This window comes from Conger conger, chromosome 1, assembly GCF_963514075.1.
Source record: "Conger conger chromosome 1, fConCon1.1, whole genome shotgun sequence".
Classification (NCBI taxonomy): Eukaryota; Metazoa; Chordata; class Actinopteri; order Anguilliformes; family Congridae; genus Conger; species Conger conger.
The window spans coordinates 87935106-87950105 of record NC_083760.1 but is presented as its reverse complement, the minus strand read 5'-3'; the positions used below and the strand labels follow the sequence as shown (position 1 = coordinate 87950105).

Below are 15000 nucleotides of genomic sequence, written 5' to 3'. Positions count from 1 at the left end.
TGTGTGTGTTTCTGTGTGTGAGTGTGTGTGTGAGTGTGTGTGTGCAGTGTGTTTAAGGCCTCTCTCTCTCTCACACAGAGGAGGACATGTCTAACGTGCAGATCGTGTGTGCGTGGTGTGTGTGTGCGTGTGTGTGTGCCGTGTGTTTAAGGCCTCCCTCTCTCTCTCTCTCACACAGAGGAGGACATGTCTAACACGCGGATCGTGTGTGCGTGTGTGTGTGAGTGTGTGTGTGCGTGTGTGTGTGTGCAGTGTATTTAAGGTCTCTCTCTCTCTCTCACACAGAGGAGGACATGTGTAACGTGCAGATCGTGTGTGCGTGTGTGTGTGTGTGTGTGTGTGTGTGTGCCGTGTGTTTAAGGCCTCTCTCTCTCTCTCACACAGAGGAGGACATGTCTAACGTGCAGATCGTGTGCGTGGTGTGTGTGTGCGTGTGTGCGTGTGCGTGTGTTTAAGGCCTCTCTCTCTCTCTCACACAGAGGAGGACATGTCTAACGTGCAGATCGTGTGCGTGGTGTGTGTGTGCGTGTGTGCGTGTGCGTGTGTTTAAGGCCTCTCTCTCTCTCACACACAGAGGAGGACATGTCTAACGTGCAGATCGTGTGTGCGTGTGTGTGTGCAGTGTGTTTAAGGCCACTCTCTCTCTCTCACACAGAGGAGGACATGTCTAACGTGCAGATTGTGTGTGCAGTGTGTGAGTGAGTGTGTGAGCGTGTGTGCGTGTGTGTAAGGCCTCTCTCTCTCTCTCACACAGAGGAGGACATGTCTAACGTGCAGATCGTGTGCGCGTGGTGTCAGAAGGTGGGGGTGAAGAGGTACTCCCTCAGCATGGGCAGTGAGCTGAAGAGTTTCTGCAGCGAGAAGTGCTTCGCCGCCTGCCGCCGGGCCTACTTCAAACGCAACAAGGTAAGCCAATCGGGCGCTGCGGAACAGGCCATGTGACCGCTCTGGTGACATCACTTCCTCTGGACGCATCACTTCCTCCTCCGCATTACAGAGCGCAGCTGATGTGATTTCTTTTTGCTTTTTTTTCCCTTTTTTTGTGAAAAACTGTAAGAAATGTTTCTATATGACTTGTTTTTTTTTAATTGATTTTTATTTTAATAACAAGGCTTGCACCCACTTTGGAGGTTTCTCTTGGAAAGAAATGACAACATGTATTTTCCAAATTTGACTTATGAATGAGAGATTTACCGACTGCCTATTTCCACACAATCACAGTTAATGTAACGGATGCTACATTCACCGCGCCGATTGCTGCCACGCGGTAAAAGGGCCCAAATTTCGACAGTTAAACAGTCTGTTCTCATGCACCGAAAGTCACTTAAAGGGGAAGTGAAGTCTGTATTTTCTGCTTTTCTTTCCGTTCGTACCTAAGCTTGGATATATCCGCCATTACCCTGTGAGTATAACGGCGTTTAAGCTCTTCCTTTCTCCTTGTCTGTCTGAGATTAATTTCCCCATCAAAACATGTCACAATCGGGCTCCATGGCGCTGTACGTTTCCGCCGGCGGCCGGAGGGACAGAAGCACGCACGCACGCGATGTCTGTTGTGAATTATCTCCTGGGATAATTTGGATGGGCGGGCGGTCGCCCAACCCCACCCCACCCCCACCCCCCACACTTGTCTGTTTGACCCTGGTCTGGCATAGCATGAGGAACCAGACTATGCTCCACATTTCACTCATTCAGGGGGGGGGAACCGCAGAGAGGTCCGGTGTTTTTGGAGGTTTTCTCCTGCGCCGGGTTAGCAATGTAGCGCACCTGCTGCCTCCATGACACATTCTCTCCATACTCCTGTCCCGCAACCAATCAAATCATCGTACGGGCCGGGGTCATTTAAACTGCAGTACAGTCGACCATACTGTAGCATAGCATAGATGAGCATAGCATAGTATAGCATAGCATAGCACAGAATAGCACAGCATAGCCAACCATAGCATGGCATAGCATAGCATAGCATAACATAATATACCATATCATAGCATAGCATAGCATTGCAAAGTATACCATAGCATGGCATAGTACAACTGAGCATAGCATAGCATAGCATAGCCAAGCATAGCATAGTGTGGCGTGCATAACAAAGTCCGTAGTTTTCATCTTATTGATGAGGGTGCAACGAAAGCCAATAATGGTATCATGGCAATTTAGGGACATAAAGGCTTGAGTTTGCATGACCTGGCCAGAAGAACAACCCATTGACTGCATCACAGAGTCCGAAGAACAAGAGCAGTTTGTTTTCACTTGCTTAACAAAATATTCTGAATTCCCTCAGTACACGATCCCTTTGAACTGACCAAAGTAAGTTACACGTGTAAAAACAGATTTGAAAAAAGTGGTTACTCTTGTTCTTTTGGGTCTTGTCGTGCTGTTCCTGCAGTAAAATGCCCGCCTGTGTGCAACACGCTGGCCTGCACTGCTCATTCCTCGCTGAATTATCACCTTCACTTTATCACTTATAAACCAATGACACGACTGGTCTGTGCTGTCAGGGATAATCGGCTCACGGTCCTCGAGGGGGCAGAGAACTGCTGCTTTTTTACAGCCCTCTCTTTACCTGGGACTCAGGTGTGAAGGCAGGTCCGGCCACTCTGTAGCGCTAATTAGCTGGGAGAGAAGGAAACCAGGCCTGGATTTGGATTCAAGGGCCAAGGTTGACGATCCCTGCTAAACATAGTACTGTACTATACCGTACATGCTAAAGGCTACTATACTAAACTATGGAATGGTTTCTAAGCCTAGTCTTTGACTAAAAAAACGTTTATTCTTCATTGAATTTTTCACGTAGTCTTAGACTTGGCTTAACCCATGTCTGGGGAACTGGCCCAATACGTTTGCACTGGGGAGAAGAGTGACTGGATATTTCAATGCGGGCTATTTCGCTGTCTAATACAAGTAATGGAAGAGGCTGCGTGTGGATCTGGAATGGCATTTACGTAGACGGTGGTTTTTCGGGTGGTTTGAAACCTCGTCTCCCGTTTTGAAAACTGCTCGAGGTCTCATTATTATTTCAAAGGCCCTCCTGTCTACCTGTTAGATCTTCCTGATTCCTCTGCCTGTTTCACCTCCTTACCCACCAGTGCCACAGGGTGAGGTCACACAGGGGAGTCTGTCAGAGAAAATAAACCTGTTTTTCCAGCTTTGCTCTGATCTAAAAAAGAATATGTCAATTTATGTTTTAAATGCAAGCGCAAGTTAACTCTGGGAAATGTAGATGAAAGAGCAACAGAAAAAAAGATTAAAACATTTTTTCAAACACTGAAGCTGACCTGCATGCCAGATGTCATATTAATATTTACATTCATGCCGAGTTTAAAAATATCGTGTTTTGATTTGCATTCCGGGTTCTATGCTCACATTCTCTCGGTTAGGTTCTACTGCTCGTGATGTTTACATGGATTGCTGCTCGATGCTTATAGATAATGCGGATGGTACTGAACCAGAACCAGGCTGCATCCCTTAACCGGGGCAGCCTGTAGCCTAGTGGCAAAGGTATGTGACTGGGACCCGGAAGATCGGTCGTTCTAGTCTGGGTGTGCCCACGATAAGATCCCTACATCGCTCCAGGGGGGATTGTTTCCTGATACAAATATTAAATGACAATATTATTACTTTAAGAAACTGCCCTTTTTCCAGACCAGAACCAGGCTGGGTCAAGGCACACCCTCACAGGCGTTCCCGGGTCAGCGTTCCCGGGTCAGCGTTCCCGTGTCAGCGTTCCCGGGTCAGCGTTCCCGGGTCAGCGTTCCTGGCTTTAGCGCTGATGGAAGCAGTGCGGTTTCCGCTTCACTGACTCCACTCTCGGAATCCTGTTCGTTCGGATTCTGTTGTATGACATCACACAGTAACAGGAGGCTGAGGTCACGTGACCAGTCCTCCCATCAGCTGGATAAGAACCTGAATTAAAGGTACAATTGGTGATTTTGGACTTCTCATGGTCAAGAGAGGAATAGCAGCAACAGGCACCCTCAAACCACAACACTGTTTATCCCATCCCCTTCTTTGTGGCAATTAGAACCCATTTTCAACCAATGAGCTTACATTATTGTAGAGCTATGCAATATGTGTTGGTATAGAGCAGGGGTCTCCAATCTTATCCTAAAAGGGCCGGCGTGGGTGCAGGTTTTTGTTTTAACCCAGCAGTAACACACCTGATTATACTAATGAACTAATCGTGGTCTTTAATCAAGACCTAGATGAGTAGAATCAGCTGTCTTAGTCCTGTGCTAAAACAACAACCTGCACACACACCGGCCCTTTCTGGATAAGATTGGAGACCCCTGGTATAGAGTGTCGGTCCGTCAACTGTATATTTTGAAACCCTGAATTTCAGGACTAAAAACACAGGCAGAGGGTGAGTCAACATGTCAGTGAGCCTTTTTCAACAACAGGAAGGGATTTACAATGGTCTTGTCACACGTTTAACCTGAAACCTGAACTAAAGAGGCCAGCCTGGGTGGCCAATCAGGGCCCAGCCTGAACTTACTGTGACCTTTGACCCCTGAGAGACAAACAAATAAGTAAAGTCATTTAACGCTCATGATTCCCAAATCACATGTGGTGGTAATTTTGTGTGAATGTGACAAATAGTAGCTGGGAATGCCTCAAGTATGTTCTAATCGTGGACGTAAATACGATTTCTGTTTATTATTATTATGTCACGAATAGCCAGAAAGCTTTTGTCCTGCCAGCACTGTTTACTTTTAAACATTTTTGTTTGTGTATTTTATTTCTGGCCTCCAAACCCTACCGCTCACTGAGGTAGACCCTCACAGAAATATGCAGTATAGAGGAATAAAGTTTCTGTGGGGGGACCCCTCCTCCTCTTAGGGTAGCGAGCTTCCCCAACACCTGGCCTCAACCCCCCCATTCCACCCCTGCCCCCCCCCGGCTGGATGTGGTGAGAGAAGACCAGCCCCCCGCCCCCAGCGGTGTTTCCTTAGTAACCTGACAGCAGTTGTGTTTCCGTGCCGACGGGGATCACTCCACCAAAACAACAACGCTGTCGACAGCCCTCCTCCCTGTGTGTCAGAAACATTTAGGACTGTACCTCCAGTTCCCCCCCCTTCTCTCTCTCTCTCTCCCTCTCTCTCTTTCACCCTCTCTCACCCTCTCTTTGTCCCTCTCTCTCCCTCTTTCTCCCTCTCTCTCACCCTCTCTTCCTCTCTCTCACTCTCTCTCTCCCTCTCTCTCCCTCTCTCTGTCAATCTCTCTCCCTTTCCCTCTCCCACTCTGACCCCCTCTCTCTGTCCCTCTCTCTCCCTCTCCCTCTCTCTTCCTCTCTCTCCCTCTCTCTGTCAATCTCTCTCCCTTTCCCTCTCCCACTCTCACCCCCTCTCTCTGTCCCTCTCTCTCCTTCTCTCTTCCTCTCTCACACCCTCTTTCTCTCTCTCTTTGTCCAGTTCCCCTGCTTTTTGCACACTCAGGGAGAACAGGGGAAAAAAGTGTGAGAAGATCATGTATCCCATCAGCTGTGGCCTGTCTGAAGGAGCGTTTTCATTCAGACGGTGGAGAGGGCAGACTTTGAGCTCCTCCGCTAATGCTATCCGGTCTCCGCGTCTGGAGAGGCAGAGGGAAAGCCACTTAGCCGCCGTTAACATCACTAGCTGTGTCGGGCTGCGCTGTGCGGACCTGCCCTGAAAGCTGAAATTAATAATAAAAAAATAAAAAAATCTTCATAACCATAGGAACACGTCTCAGAGAATATATTCCAAAACATTTCTAAAATTGTAATACTTGTCTAATTTCCCTTTTTCCACACAAGTTTTCTTTCCAAACGCTGCCTGGCAAACAAGATTTTACCAGATTTACGTCATCGTGTGCCAGTGTACCAGTCTGTCCATCAAATCCGTCAATTTTCCGTTTCCCCTCCAATCAGGGGAGGGGAACATGGCTAAGAGCGGTCGTCTGGCAGTCGGAGGGTTGCCGGTTCGATCTCCCGCCCGGGCTGTGTCGAAGTGTCCCTGAGCAAGACGCCTAACCCCCAAATGCTCCTGACGAGCTGGTCGGCGCCTTGCACGGCAGCCAATCGCCGTCGGTGTGTGAGTGTGTGTATGAACGGCATGATTCGATGATACGGTCCGTCTCGCCCGCGCGGACGTCGTGTCGCGGGACGGTAGCGCCGCTCGGACTTCCCTCCCAGCGCGCCGTTAAAAGCGGAACTTTCCGGAAACCGCGCGGAGGCTGCGTCCAGGGACGGGGCGGGGGAGAGGAAAGCGGAGCGGTCGGCCGGGAATGAGTCATGCGTTTAATAAGCCATGAGCGCAGGGAGGCAGCTAGCGGAGGCTGCAGCCGAGGTGACCGGTTCTGCTGCCCTGTCGGCCGTCCATATCAACAAACCGACACAGAATGGGAGATTTAGCGTTAAGCTGCAATTTTTTTAAAATATTCAATACTTGAAAGCGGCGAGCTTTGTGACGTTACCCGTTAACGGGAACGGTATCCCCCCCTGATTAGGAAAAGCAGGATGCCCCCATCAGCCCGAGGCTGTTTACCGTGTTCCGTTGGCGGAGGGTCGCCATGGCGATGCCGGCGTGCGGTTCCTGGAAACGGAGCGTAATGAAAGTGCCGGTGGGGGTTCTGGGCGCCGGGCTGGGGCCGGGCCCTCTCTCCCTGGGCCACGTTAGGCTGAGGGCCACGCGGAGGGCCACGCCTGCTTCTGGCTGCAGCGGGGTGCGGCTCCTCCCTCCAAAATTGTAAACATGTGGTCTTCCGCTGATTTCGTAAGTTTTACAGCAACTATTTCATTTTATTTTTAAATGTTGCAATATCGTTTCCCTCCAATTGAGGGATCGTGATTGACATTTCACAGACATTCTTGCCCGGAGCAACTTGAACTCGTTACATTTTTACCCGCAGTACATTTGTACAGCTACTGAAGCAACTCCAGGTCAGCCCTCCCTCCCCCCCCGCCATCGACCCCCCCCCCCCCCCACAACGAAACCAACAGTCCCCATCCCAGTTCCCTATTATGCCACCTAGATGACTTACATTTTCATTGTCTGTTTTCCTTCCTCTTCAATGAATGGCAGACTCCCCCCGCCCCCCTATCTGAACACATTGGATCTCCCAAATTTAAGAGAACAGAGTCTTTGTCTGAGACCCACAGGGCTGGAGATTATCCAGCATTTTTATGGAACGGAGCTTTACCGCAAAATATTCCCCAAGAGCGAGTTCTCTGAGCGTGCTGGCCACGTCCGTAGCATTACTGTCTGTCTCTCCGGTATCGGAGTAAAAAACTTTGACGGACTAACGCCTGCTCTTGCCATTTTGGACCTGGTCAACTGAGACATTTCGCCTGTGCGAAACCTTCAAAGGCAAAAACATTCTAAACGAATAACACGAACAGTGATTGGTGCAAAGCAAATACCTTGACCAATCATTGGTCTCATTATTGGGTTTCCTGTGTGCTGAAAGGTTTCTCACGTGCTGGAGGAAATGAGTAAATCAGGCCTTTGAGAGGCCTGTTTCTTAGTCGCAGTGGGTCATTGTGGAAGCTGCTGATGTGCAGTAGTAAATCTCCACGCGGGTTCATTGTTTGGGTAGTCGTGCGGTTGTGTGTGGCAGCCGGGCGGCACGGCGTCGTGAGTATGGGACGGTGTGGGTTTCGATGTTGTTGAGACGCTGGCGGCCCACGCAGACCTGGATCCCCGGGGCCCGCCCCAGGGCCCTGCCACTCAGTCATCCGGAACCTTCCGCACGCGAGACGCACGCCACACACTCTCTCACCTGCCCCCCCTCACACCTGCCCCCCCACACCTGCCCCTGTCACACCTCCCCCTCACACCTCCCCCCCTCACACCTCCCCCCTCACACCTCCCCCCCCACACCTCCCCCCCCCACACCTGCCCCCCTCACACCTGCCGCCCTCACACCTCCCCCCCACACCTGCCCCCTCACACCTTCCCCTCACACCTGCCCCCTCACACCTTCCCCTCACACCTGCCCCCTCACACCTTCCCCTCACACTTGCCCCCCTCACACCTGCCCCCCCTCACACTTGCCCCTGTCACACCTGCCCCCCTCACACCTGCCCCCTCACACCTTCCCCTCACACCTGCCCCCTCACACCTTCCCCTCACACTTGCCCCCCTCACACCTGCCCCCCCTCACACCTGCCCCTGTCACACCTGCCCCCCTCACACCTGCTCCCTCACACCTGCCCCCTCACACCTGCCCCCTCACACCTGCCACCCGCGCGACCGTCCGCGTTTCCATGGGAACCGGCCGGCGCCGCGGTGTTCCGCGCTCGTTAGCGCCCGGCGTCAGGAGCTCGTGGAGGGTAATTGTTTTTAATTTCTGTCGCACTTATTAACTCCTAATTGTTTCTGCACTAAATGATTTAAATTTAAAGTCTTGTTTTATCACGCTGTTTTATTATCTGCTTTACGGTTCTAATGCGGGAAACTCTACACCCGTGTAAATGTGGATTCTTCCTCAATGAGCTTTACTGAGAAACGAATGAACACATGAACACAGGAATGAGTGAGTGGATGGATGGATGAACAAATGAATGAATAAAATAATAAATGGACACATGAATGAATCAATGAATGAATTGATGAATGAATTGAATGAATGGATGGATGGATGAATGATGGATGGATGGATGGGTGAATGAATGAATGGTTGAATGACTTAATGAATGACTGAATGAATGCATGGATGAATGAATGGATGGATGAATGGCTGGATGAGTGAATGGATGGATGGATGGATGAATGGATGGATGAATGAATGCATGGATGGATGGATGGATGAATGGATGGATGGATGAATGGCTGGATGAGTGAATGAATGAATGGATGAATTAATGTGGCAGGCTGGGTGAGACCGACACAGGTAAACTGGATGCTGAATCTCGGAGGATGTTGTAAATTTGTGATTGGAGGCAGCAGTGCATGCTGGGATACGGGCCCCGGCACTTTAAGCCCTGTCTGCGCTGCTGTTCAGCCAGGCCTGTATTTTACCGCCAGTCAGAACAGCGTCTTTAATCCCCGGGCCTTTAAACCTGCAGGGAGAGCGGCAGTTACAGGGCTCATCTGCACCTGCCTGTCTGACAGGGCTGTAAACCACCACCACTGCTCTCTCTCTCCCCGCCGAGGCTGCCAGATTCCCGCTTTTCCGTCCGAACGTCCTGTTTTACCATCATTTTCCCAGGTCCAGTATGTGGTACCGGTGTGGTTCCGGTGTGAGTAATTCATTGATTTATTTATTTTAACTGTGCCGGTAGTTTGTAATGAATTTGCGTCTCAGTACTACTTAAGAAATCGGAATCTGGTAACTTTACTCTCCAGGGTAGTTCCACAGACTAGTGACACCTGGAGCAGGTGTCTGTGTCTGTGCTTTCCGCTCACAGTCAGTCTGACCGGTTGGTCTTCAGGGCAGTAGTGCTCTTCTCACGAGATTAGTCATGTTGTGACTGCAGGCACCAGGTACATGACTGGGTACATGACCGGGACCCGCAAGGTCGGTGGTTCGATCCCCGGTGTAGCCACAATAAGATCCGCACAGCCGTTGGGCCCTTGAGCAAGGCCCTGAACCCGGCATTGCTCCAGGGGAAGATTGTCTCCACCCTGTGTGTATGGGTGGGTGTGTGGATGATTGTGTGGATGGGTGATTGTGTGGATGGGTGGGTGTGTGGATGGGTGGGTGTGTGGATGATTGTGTGGATGGATGATTGTGTGGATGGGTGATTGTGTGGATGGGTGGGTTTGTGGATGGGTGGGTGTGCGGATGGGTGTGTGTGTGGATGGGTGAGTGTGTGGATGGGTGGGTGTGCGGATGGGTGTGTGTGTGGATGGGTGAGTGTGTGGATGGGTGGGTGTGTGGATGGGTGTGTGTGTGGATGGGTGAGTGTGCGGATGGGTGTGTGTGCGGATGGGTGAGTGTGTGGATGGGTGTGTGTGTGGATGGGTGATTGTGTGGATGGGTGTGTGTGTGGATGGGTGATTGTGTGGATGGGTGGGTGTGTGGATGGGTGATTGTGTGGATGGGTGATTGTGTGGATGGGTGTGTGTGGATGGGTGATTGTGTGGATGGGTGGGTGTGTGTGGATGGGTGATTGTGTGGATGAGAGAGAGAGAGAGAGAGAGAGAGAGAGAAACTGGAGAAATGGAGAGAAGGAGTGAGTGAAAGAGAGCGGGAGAGAGAGGGAGAGAGGAAAGGAGGAAAGAAGAGATGGAGAGTGAGGGTTGGGGGGAGAGGCACCCCAGTATCAGTTACATGCTAATGGTGCAGAGGCAGTAACAGTGATCCAGTTGCTTGGATTTGGGGCAAAGTGAAGAAATCTGTGTTGATTGAAAGGGAGAGTTTAAAAACCCCTGTCACCCCACAGATGAGCAGGCCTTCACAGGACAGAGGGCCGTCATAATGCTCTTCACAAGACAGCCTTCACAATGACCTTTACTTCCTGTTTGTTTGTGAAAGATTTTCAGAGTGGAAAATATCTGTGTGCGATATGAGCGATACAGCTGGGCTTTTGTGCATTCTGCAACGTCGCCCCAACACACACACACACACTCACACTCACACACACACACACTCACACACACACACACACACACACACACACACACACACACACACTCACAGTCACACACACACACACACACTCACACACACACACACACACACACACACACACACACACTCACACACACACACACTCACACACACACACACACTCACACACTCACACACACACACACACACACACACACACACACACACACACTCACAGTCACACACACACACACACACTCACACACACACACACTCACACACACACATACTCTCTCTCTCTCTCACACACACACACACACATACACACACTCACACACACACACACACACACACACACACTCACACACACACACACACTCACACACACACACACACACACACACTCACACACACACACACACACTCACACACACACTCACACACACTCCTAACAGTGAGTAAGAATGGCTGCTCTCTGCGTATGGGAGCGTGTGGGAGCGTGTGGGAGAGGTGCAGGGGCAGACTCGTGGTCTCGGGTTGCAGTAAATACCTGCAGCTGCCTGGTCGGGGGAAACCGGAGCGCACTCTGTGGTCACCGTGCGCTGGGATCTCTGTTTCTGCACCGCACCGTTACCAAACACCCCCCCCCCCAAACACCGCCCTCCCAAACACCGCACCGTTACTAAACCCCCCCCAAACACCGCCCTCCCAAACACCGCACCGTTACCAAACACCCCCCCAAACACCGCCCTCCCAAACACCGCACCGTTACCAAACACCACACCGTCACCAAACACCCCCCCCAAACACCGTGCCGTTACCAAACCCCCCCAAACACCGCCCTCCCAAACACCACACCGTTACCAAACACCCCCCCCCAAACACCGTGCCGTTACCAAACACCCCCCCCAAACACCGTGCCGTTAACAAACACCGCCCTCCCAAACACCGTGCCGTTACCAAACACCGCCCTCCCCAACATCACCCTCCCAAACACCGCCCTCCCAAACACCCCCCCCCCCCCCCCCCAAAAAGCACCCTCCCAAACACCGCCCTCCCAAACGCGGGAGCGCCCGTATTTACAACACGGGGGGAGACCGGGCACCCTTCCGCAGGCCGCCCGCCCACGAGAGTGAGGTCACAGGGAGGGTCCACCGCTATTGGCCGGGGGCCGGTGTGCCATGTGACGCGCCTCGTCCAATAGAAAGGGCTGAAAGGCACATTGTGGAGCTGAGCAGGGTTTACCGCTTTTATCTTTACAAGAGAGAAACACGGAGCTCTCAATCTCAGCACGTTCCCGCAAACCTAACATTTAGGATTTCTCATTCCTCGCTCTCTGAGATAAAGGCACAAATGCCTGTCGCTGAGGTGCTACCCTATAGGTGCATGCAGTTCCATGCCAGCGATATGAAACACTTTTTCACCTTTTTTGCTTGGTGAATGTACTCAAAATCTCTACCAAAAGAGAACATGACTGTGCTTTCAAGGTACATTTGGGAAATTCTTATCCTTGAACCACAAAAATGTACCTCCACTGTCTTTTCACATTTCTGGGACTGTTGTGTTTGGCAAAAAGTCTCAGGTCAGAAACTCGTCCATTACCTGTGTACCCAAGGATCTTGTGGGAGTCATGTGGAAAATGCAGCAGTCAAAGGGTCGTGAAAACATAATGAAACACAATCGTTTATGAAAGCCATGAATACATTTTTATACGCTCTGTAAAACGTGGGAAATGATTGGCGCGTGTGCGCACGTCCACTGGAGCGGCCACACGCTGCGTTTATGTGGCGAATGCCTGACATTTCTACACGCTCTCCCTGCTCTTGTATACTTTTTACAAGAGCCCAAACCCGTCTCTGATTTGGCCCCCCATTGGCTGAATGCGAGTGGGGGGGGGGGGGGGGGCGGCCTCTCGATGTCACTCAGGAAGTGAGTGAACAGCCGTCGCGCTTCCCGGCTCTGCCAGTGGGTGGCACTGTCCTTGTTTCTCGGTGTTGCTTCTGGGCTGGGAGCTGGCTGTTGAGTCGGAGTTGTGGTCCTCCTGGTCTGGTCTCTCCTCTGCCCCGGGGGTGAAGGCCTCCAAGGGGGGATGGGGGAGGGGGGGGGGGGGGGTCCTCTCTTCCCGCTGCGGCCCCAAAGCAGTCCTCTCTGCTCCTTTATTTATTCAATTTCTCCAGAGAAGATTTGTCCAATTATCATTTTTGTTTTAATTACCATTTTGATGGCTGGAGAGGGCGCTGTGGGGATTACCTAATCAGCCCCCGATCCGCTTCTCTATCTGTCAGACTCTAAAGCAGCGCTGCTCTCCATTTGCTTTTTTAAATACTTTCTCTACCTTGGGGTGAGAATGGAAAAACAACTGCTGATAAAATGTGAATTCACAAAGAAATTGTGTGTGTGTGTGTGTGTGCCTCTGTGTGTGTGTGTGTGTGTGTGCGTGTGTGTGTATGTTTGTGTGCTTCTGTGTGTGTGTCTGTGTGTGTGTGTACGTTTGTGTGCCTCTGTGTGTGTTTGTACGTTTGTGTGCGTCTGTGTGTGTGTATGTTTGTGTGCCTCTGTGTGTGTGTGTGTGTACGTTTGTGTGTCTCTGTATGTGTGTGTGTGTACATTTGTATGCCTCTGTGTGTGTGTGTGTGTGTGTGTGTGTGTGAACATTTGTATGCCTCTGTGTGTGTGTGTGTGTGTGTGTACATTTGTATGCCTCTGTGTGTGTGTGTGTGTGTGTGTGTGTGTGTGTGTGTGTGTGTACATTTGTGTCTGTGCGCGCGCGCCTGTGGGTGTGTGAGTGGTGTTCCCGGGGGACCAGTGGTAAATCTGTCTGTCAGGAAGCGTTTGCTGTGAGCAGAGAGAGAGCAGAAATGTCAAACGCCTCGTCTCATCAGTGTCTTCAGTGAACCGCATGCAGCGTAATATAAATGTGTATTCAAAGCAAGAGCCATTTACAATTACAAAAACAAACGTTCACAAACGCACACACACACACATGCAGGCACTCAGGCAAACACACACAAACACACATACAGTACACACACACACACACACACACACAGACTCTCTCATGCACACACACACATACTGTACGCAGATATATACTCACACATACTGTACACAGACATACAGCACACACACACACACAGACTCTCTTATGCACACACACACATCCTGTGCGCAGACATACAGTACACACTCAGACACACAGACAGACTCTCGTGTGCACACACACACACTGTACACACACACACATACGCATGAAAACAAACACACACACACACACACACGCATACACAGACAATAAACCTAAATGGGACCTCAGGGCTGGTTTGATTATGACTGGAGGATAATCAGAGGCTTGCGGGTTTGGACTCAATACAGCTCTCACACACAGTGTGTGTGTGTGTGTGTGTGTGTGTGTGTGTGTGTGTGTGTGTGTGTGTGTGTGTGTGTGTGTGTGTGTGTGAGTGTGTATGTGTGTGTGTGTGAGAGTGTGTGTGTGTGTGTTTGTGTGTGTGTGAGTGTGTGTGTGTGTGTGTGTGTGTGTGTGTGTGTGTGTGCACGCCTGTGTGTGTATGTTCACCTGTGTGGGCATATGCGTGTGTGTGTTTACATGCGAGTGTGTGTGTGTGTGTGCCTATACATTACATGTCGTTTGGCTGCCGTTTTTATCCAAAGCGACGTACAGTTGATTAGACTAAGCAGGAGACAATCCTCCCCTGGAGCAATGCAGGGTTACACCGCTATGCCGGGGATTGAACCACTGACCTTGCGGGTCCCGGTCATGTACCTTAACCACACCTGCGCGCGTGTGTGTGTGTGTGTGTGTGTGCGCAGATGTGTGTGTGCATGTGTGAGTGAGTGTGTGTGTATGTATCAGTGTGTGTGTGTGCATATGGAGGATACTCAGATGCCAGTGGCTTTGGACTGAGCGGAGCTGTCACACACAGTGTTTACTCTGCTCTAAAATACAGTGGGAATATTTGTGCTTCTCTGCCAAATGAAACAGCATCGCTGTACGTTTGATCCAGCAGATAACCCAGAGTAAACATCAGTCCAGCTTTTGAGCGGTAATTGTTCGTCATTACGCCTCCGAAATATGACAAACTCAATGCTGTGATTTGCACTGATGGGCCGCTCTTGCCCGTACCCTTACCATGCACACAAACTTCAATGAAACTTGAGAGAGGAGACATAAAAAAGAAAAAAAGGAAAACGCTAAATAAGAAATATGAAAATATACATGAATGCTGCAGAAATTGTATTTCTATTGCAGGGCACTCTAGCCTTAAAACTGTTCGAAATACTTTCATTTTCTAACTGCGTGGAGAACGATGAGACTTCTCAAAGATCAGCTCAGTTCTACTGCGTCTGGTGCTGCATCAAAAGCTTCGCCGTGGCAACCCCAGAGAGAGTGATTAATCACTTGATTAAATTAGTAACTCGTTAGAGCACACCTCTATGGCTGTAACGGCAGCGCCCTGATCTTTCCAGTGGCGGGAC

At 50.6% G+C, this 15000-nt stretch overlaps 1 protein-coding gene across 1 annotated transcript in view; it reads left to right on the top strand.

The window, feature by feature from the left end:
• Window positions 1–15000, top strand: part of sobpa (sine oculis binding protein homolog (Drosophila) a) — an 80837-nt gene that overhangs the window by 34679 nt on the left and 31158 nt on the right. The window contains 2 exon segments of the mRNA XM_061261966.1: window positions 755–906; window positions 1379–1402. Of these exon segments, the coding sequence (XP_061117950.1) occupies window positions 755–906; window positions 1379–1402 (176 nt within the window).